Consider the following 7500-nt stretch of genomic DNA (forward strand, 5'->3'; position numbering starts at 1 on the left):
TGGTAAATCTCCTTCCTTAAAAAGAGGTCTGTGACTCAGATGACTGGTAAAAAGGCTTATGACTCAAAGGGCTGGTAAATCTCCTTCCTTAAAAGAGGTCTGTGACTCAGAGGACTGGTAAAAAGGCTTATGACTCAAAGGGCTGGTAAATCTCCTTCCTTAAAAAGAGGTCTGTGACTCAGAGGACTGGTAAAAAGGCTTATGACTCAAAGGGCTGGTAAGTCTCCTTCCTTAAAAAGAGGTCTGTGACTCAGAGGACTGGTAAAAAGGCTTATGACTCAAAGGGCTGGTAAATCTCCTTCCTTAAAAAGAGGTCTGTGACTCAGATGACTGGTAAAAAGGCTTATGTCTCAAAGGGCTGGTAAGTCTCCTTCCTTAAAAAGAGGTCTGTGACTCAGAGGACTGGTAAAAAGGCTTATGACTCAAAGGGCTGGTAAGTCTCCTTCCTTAAAAAGAGGTCTGTGACTCAGAGGACTGGTAAAAAGGCTTATGACTCAAAGGGCTGGTAAGTCTCCTTCCTTAAAAAGAGGTCTGTGACTCAGAGGACTGGTAAAAAGGCTTATGACTCAAAGGGCTGGTAAGTCTCCTTCCTTAAAAAGAGGTCTGTGACTCAGAGGACTGGTAAAAAGGCTTATGACTCAAAGGGCTGGTAAATCTCCTTCCTTAAAAGAGGTCTGTGACTCAGAGGACTGGTAAAAAGGCTTATGACTCAAAGGGCTGGTAAGTCTCCTTCCTTAAAAAGAGGTCTGTGACTCAGAGGACTGGTAAAAAGGCTTATGACTCAAAGGGCTGGTAAGTCTCCTTCCTTAAAAAGAGGTCTGTGACTCAGAGGACTGGTAAAAAGGCTTATGACTCAAAGGGCTGGTAAGTCTCCTTCCTTAAAAAGAGGTCTGTGACTCAGAGGACTGGTAAAAAGGCTTATGACTCAAAGGGCTGGTAAGTCTCCTTCCTTAAAAAGAGGTCTGTGACTCAGAGGACTGGTAAAAAGGCTTATGACTCAAAGGGCTGGTAAGTCTCCTTCCTTAAAAAGAGGTCTGTGACTCAGAGGACTGGTAAAAAGGCTTATGACTCAAAGGGCTGGTAAATCTCCTTCCTTAAAAAGAGGTCTGTGACTCAGATGACTGGTAAAAAGGCTTATGTCTCAAAGGGCTGGTAAATCTCTTCCCTTAAAGAGGGCTTATGACTCAAGGGGTTGGTAAATCTCCTCCCTTAAAAAGGGCTTATGACTCAAGGGGTTGGTAAATCTCCTCCCTTAAAAAAAGGCTTATGATTCAAAGGGCTGGTAACTCTCCTCCCTTAAAACTAGGCTTGTGACTCATAGGGCTGGGAAAAAGGCTTATGACTCAAAGGACTGGTAAATCTCTTCCCTTAAAAAAGGCTTATGACCCAAAGGGCTGGTAAATCTCCTTCCTTAAAAAAAGGCTTATGACCCAAAGGGCTGGTAAATCTCCTCCCTTAAAAAGTGGCTTTGATTCAAAGGGTTGGTAAATCTTCTCCCTTAAAAAAGGCTTTTGACTCAAAGGGCTGGTAAAAAGGCTTATGACTCAAGGGGCTGGTAAATCTCCTCCCTTAAAAAAAGGCTTATGACTCAGAAGACTAGTAAAAAGGCTTATGACTCAAAGGGTTGGTAAATCTTCTCCCATAAAAAAGGCTTATGACTCAAAGACTGGAAAATCTCCTCACTTAAAAAAAGGCTTATGACTCAGGGGGCTGGTAAATCTCTTCTCTTAAAAAGGCTTATGACTCAAAGGGCTAGTAAATCCCTTCCCTTAAAAAGTGGCTTATGACTCAGGGGGCTGGTAAATCTCCTTCCTTAAAAAGTGGCTTATGACTCAGGGGGCTGGTAAATCTCTTTCCTTAAAAAGTGGCTTATGACTCAGGGGGCTGGTAAATCTCTTTCCTTAAAAAGTGGCTTATGACTCAGGGGGCTGGTAAATCTCTTCCCTTAAAAAGTGGCTTATGACTCAGGGGGCTGGTAAATCTCTTCCCTTAAAAAGTGGCTTATGACTCAGGGGGCTGGTAAATCTCTTCCCTTAAAAAGTGGCTTATGACTCAAATCTTCCCTTAAAAAAGGCTTATGACTCAAAGAACTGATAAATATCCTCCCTTAAAAAGTGGCTTATAACTCAAATCTTCCCTAAAAAAAAGGTTTATGACTCAAAGAACTGATAAATATTCTCCCTTAAAAAGTGGCTTATAACTCAAATCTTCCCTTAAAAAAGGCTTATGACTCAAAGAACTGATAAATATCCTCCCTTAAAAAGTGGCTTATGACTCAAACCTTCCCTTAAAAAAGGCTTATGACTCAAAGAACTGATAAATATCCTCCCTTAAAAAGTGGCTTATGGCTCAAATCTTCCCTTAAAAAAAGGCTTATGACTCAAAGAACTGATAAATATCCTCCCTTAAAAAGTGGCTTATGGCTCAAATCTTCCCTTAAAAAAAGGCTTATGACTCAAAGAACTGATAAATATCCTCCCTTAAAAAGTGGCTTATGACTCAAATCTTCCCTTAAAAAAGGCTTATGACTCAAACCTTCCCTTAAAAAAGGCTTATGACTCAAAGAACTGATAAATATCCTCCCTTAAAAAGTGGCTTATAACTCAAATCTTCCCTTAAAAAAGGCTTATGACTCAAAGAACTGATAAATATCCTCCCTTAAAAAGTGGCTTATGACTCAAACCTTCCCTTAAAAAAGGCTTATGACTCAAAGAACTGATAAATATCCTCCCTTAAAAAAGTGGCTTATGACTCAAATCTTCCCTTAAAAAAGGCTTATGACTCAAAGTACTGGTAAATCTCCTCCCTTAAAAAGTGGCTTATGACTCAAATCTTCCCTTAAAAAAGGCTTATGACTCAAAGAACTGATAAATATCCTCCCTTAAAAAGTGGCTTATGACTCAAATCTTCCCTTAAAAAAGGCTTATGACTCAAAGAACTGATAGATATCCTCCCTCAAAAAGTGGCTTATGACTCAAATCTTCCCTTAAAAAGGCTTATGACTCAAATCTTCCCTTAAAAAAGGCTTATGACTCAAATCTTCCCTTAAAAAGGCTTATGACTCAAAGAACTGGTAAACCCCCCACCCTTAAAAACGAAAGACCTAGCTTAAAACCACAACTAGCAATTAAAGGGCTGGTAAAAAAGGCTTATGACTCAAAGTACTGGTAAACCCCCACCATTAAAAAAGACTTAGCTTGAAACCACAACTAGCAACTAGTGACAAATGAAAACTAAATAGCAGTAACCATTCCAATTCCCCACTCACCCAAGGTCTATATATAAGGTATATCTGGACCGTGCACTCACCCAATTCCTTCCCAGCAGCAACGAAGGTCTGCGCCAGTTCCGAATCGGCCGTGACGTACCTCAAAGCCGGATCGTAGCACTGCACGGCGTCCTGCCGTTGCCTTACGTGATCGCGCTCGCCGTGCGAGGTGGCGTTTTTGCACTCCTTCGGTAGGTTCTTCTTGCTGGGATCGGGATTACATTGCTCCTGAAGGAATGAGATTTTATAGTTATTTCTTTTAGATATGTTAGAACTTTGGGTTTCATATTTTAGTTGTTTTTGTTGGGTTATTATAGGGAATTATGGGAATATTGGCTTTCATGTTTTAGTTGTTTTTGTTGGATTATTATCGGGAAGTATGGGAATATTGGCTTTCATGTTTTAGTTGTTTTTGTTGGGTTATTATCGGGAATTATGGGAATATTGGCTTTCATGTTTTAGTTGTTTTTGTTGGGTTATTATCGGGAATTATGGGAATATTGGGTTTCATGTTTTAGTTGTTTTTGTTGGGTTATTATCGGGAATTATGGGAATATTGGGTTTCATATTTTAGTTGTTTTTGTTGGGTTATTATCGGGAATTATGGGAATATTGGCTTTCATGTTTTAGTTGTTTTTGTTGGGTTATTATCGGGAATTATGGGAATATTGGCTTTCATATTTTAGTTGTTTTTGTTGGGTTATTATCGGGAATTATGGGAATATTGGGTTTCATATTTTAGTTGTTTTTGTTGGGTTATTATAGGGAATTATGGGAATATTGGGTTTCATATTTTAGTTGTTTTTGTTGGGTTATTATCGGGAATTATGGGAATATTGGGTTTCATATTTTAGTTGTTTTTGTTGGGTTATTATCGGGAATTATGGGAATATTGGCTTTCATATTTTAGTTGTTTTTGTTGGGTTATTATCGGGAATTATGGGAATATTGGGTTTCATATTTTAGTTGTTTTTGTTGGGTTATTATCGGGAATTATGGGAATATTGGCTTTCATATTTTAGTTGTTTTTGTTGGGTTATTATCGGGAATTATGGGAATATTGGGTTTCATATTTTAGTTGTTTTTGTTGGGTTATTATAGGGAATTATGGGAATATTGGGTTTCATATTTTAGTTGTTTTTGTTGGGTTATTATCGGGAATTATGGGAATATTGGGTTTCATATTTTAGTTGTTTTTGTTGGGTTATTATCGGGAATTATGGGAATATTGGGTTTCATGTTTTAGGTGTTTTTGTTGGGTTATTATAGGGAATTATGGGAATATTGGGTTTCATGTTTTAGTTGTTTTTGTTGGGTTATTATCGGGAATTATGGGAATATTGGGTTTCATGTTTTGTTTGTTTTTGTTGGGTTATTATCGGGAATTATGGGAATATTGGGTTTCATATTTTAGTTGTTTTTGTTGGGTTATTATCGGGAATTATGGGAATATTGGGTTTCATGTTTTAGTTGTTTTTGTTGGGTTATTATCGGGAATTATGGGAATATTGGCTTTCATGTTTTAGTTGTTTTTGTTGGGTTATTATCGGGAATTATGGGAATATTGGGTTTCATATTTTAGTTGTTTTTGTTGGATTATTATCGGGAATTATGGGAACATTGGGTTTCATCTTTTGTTTGTTTTTGTTGGGTTATTATCGGGAATTATGGGAATATTGGGTTTCATGTTTTAGTTGTTTTTGTTGGGTTATTATCGGGAATTATGGGAATATTAACTTTCATGTTTTGTTTGGGAATTATGACAACATTGGCTTTAAAGTTTTTGATTATTATAAGATTTTTCCCTTAGAACGTATTCCTGAAATGACTTTATATCTAAAACTATATTTTCATAATGAAAAGTATTTCTCAATTTCCTTTATTTCTCAGAATAATATTTATCTTTATGGAAATTTTTTTCTGATTTCAAATTACTTCAAGATAAAATCTTAGAATAGATATATAAGTGGATTTTGGTGTTATTCAATGTACAAAAATTAATAATTAGATGAAATAAAAAAAATATACATATATAGATAAAAAAATTATAAACCATGATAAACACACACCAAAAAAAGAAAAAAAAATGAAAATGTTCATGTCTAAATATATTAGCATCTGACCTTAGTTAACATATTAAACAAAGCACTTTCATAATTGTTGTTAAAATATTCGACTAAGCTGATTAAAATTTACTATAACAGTTTCAAAAGATGCCAGATTTAATCTAAGCTTTTATAAAAGATTATCAAAAGGGGAAAGATATAATTAAAAATACAGTGGATAAAATTGTTATCATTGTGATAGAAAATTCCTGAAACGTGAGTTTTTATAATTCTAACTCTATTATTATTATTATTATTATTATTATTATTATTATTATTATTATTATTGTCATTATCATTATTATTATTATTATTATCATCATTATTATTATTATTATTATTATCATCATTATTATTATTATTATCATCATTATTTTTATTATTATTATTATTATCATTATTATTATTATTATTATTATTATTATTACAAGCTAGGCTATAACCCTAGTTGGAAAAGCAAGATGCTATAAGCCGAAGGGCTCCAACAGGAAAAAATAGCCCCGTGAGGAAAGGAAACAAGTAGATAAATAAACTACAAGAGAAGAATAAAAAATGAAAATAAGATATTTCAAGAACAGTAACAACATGTTGATTCAGAATTACTTTAAATATATTTAATATTTATCGTAGTGGTTTTAAACTAATGTATTTCATGAATCTTTATAGCAGTTGGTATAGAATTGGATATAGGCCTATTCAAATATCTTTTATTTCAATGCTGCAATGTAAAAAAAAATGTTAACATTCTTTTGAGTCCTAGAGAGAGAGAGAGAGAGAGAGAGAGAGAGAGTAGCATAAACTTCTTTTATCTATCTGTTATACTAAATCTGTGGTCGATTGAAGATAACTTGATAAATATGAAGGCATTGGAGAGATAATCAGGCAACCGACCCCTTAATGTAGGAATAACAGTTGGAAAGAAGAAGAAGAAGAAGAAGATGATGATGAACACCAACTAAAGATGTTACCCGGTATATTAGAAAGGCCCTAGAAATTAGAAGTAAAAGTAGGTAAGGTGTGCTGCCTGTGTAGGAAGTAACTAATAATAATGAATTTTCTGCTACTTCTAGTAGTGTGCCCACAATCACAGAGTTGTGGAGAGAGAGCAACGAGGAACCCGGAACCTGGAAGAAGAAGAAGAAGAAAAAGAAGACATAACGGATACCTTAAACAACTTCGGCCGTAAACGCCAGCATTCTGCTTTATTGGCGTATTTCTTCATCTCGGCGAAGCCCCATCCTACAGCTCCGTGTTCGTTCTCCCAGGAGTCGAAATCCTGCGGCGACCCGTACGTGTGGATGTTGAAGTTAACCGAGCCGCTTCCGCCCAGCATGCGTCCTCTGGACCAAGATGATTGCTGGAATAGTTTTATGTAATCAAGTAATAAGATTCCAACTTGGGGTCGACAGGCTGCTCATGAGAATTTTGTGTAAGTGTAAAAGTTCACAATTTGCATCCTTGTGACAGTACTTAGAATTTACCATCATCATAAAGTCATAGTACAATAGCTAGCTGGCATACTAAGCCTTTACCATCATCATAATGTTATAGTACAATAGCTAGCTGGCATACTAAGCCTTTACCATCATCATAATGTTATAGTACAATAGCTAGCTGGCATACTAAGCCTTTACCATCATCATAAAGTCATAGTACAATAGCTAGTAGGCCTACCAAGTATTTACCATCATCATAATGCCATAGTACAATAGCTAGTAGGCCTACCAAGCCTTTACCATCATCAAAAAGTCATAGTACAATAGCTAGTAGGCCTACCAAGTATTTACCATCATCATACTGTCATAGTACAATAGCTAGAAGGCCTACCACTCATGCTTACCCTTCCTTCCATGGCTACCATTGATTTCTTCTGAGGTGCCGTAAGGTATCTCCAGTCGTGCTTTGACCTTAGCAGGAAAACTGCTGACATAGGAAGTTGAGTGAGCCATGGCTCTTCCCCTCCAGCTTCCACAAGAAGAACTTTGAAATGTTCTACCTCGCTCAGTCTGGCGGCCAAGACGCTGCCTGCTGTTCCACCTCCCACGATGATGAAATCATAGATTCTCTCTGGCTTGTAAACAATTCCCTGCGAGGTCGAAAAACAAACCTGCCATATCCAAGCTGCTG

General features: G+C 36.3%; 2 protein-coding genes across 2 annotated transcripts in view; one reads left to right on the plus strand and one right to left on the minus strand.

Moving 5' to 3' along the window:
* The window catches only part of LOC137617955 (neither inactivation nor afterpotential protein G-like), a 193188-nt gene that overhangs the window by 44770 nt on the left and 140918 nt on the right, over positions 1-7500 (plus strand). The gene's annotated exons all lie outside the window — the stretch shown is intronic.
* Positions 1-7500, minus strand: part of LOC137617953 (L-sorbose 1-dehydrogenase-like) — a 24856-nt gene that overhangs the window by 12325 nt on the left and 5031 nt on the right. The window contains exons 2-4 of the mRNA XM_068347888.1: positions 7214-7500; positions 6539-6730; positions 3310-3496 (exon numbers count right to left, since the gene is read on the minus strand). The exon at positions 7214-7500 is cut by the window's right edge and continues 24 nt beyond it. Coding sequence (XP_068203989.1) covers positions 3310-3496; positions 6539-6730; positions 7214-7500 — 666 coding nt within the window. The remainder of the gene's footprint in view (positions 1-3309; positions 3497-6538; positions 6731-7213) is intronic.

The sequence above is a fragment of the Palaemon carinicauda genome, chromosome 24, assembly GCF_036898095.1.
Source record: "Palaemon carinicauda isolate YSFRI2023 chromosome 24, ASM3689809v2, whole genome shotgun sequence".
NCBI lineage: Eukaryota > Metazoa > Arthropoda > Malacostraca > Decapoda > Palaemonidae > Palaemon > Palaemon carinicauda.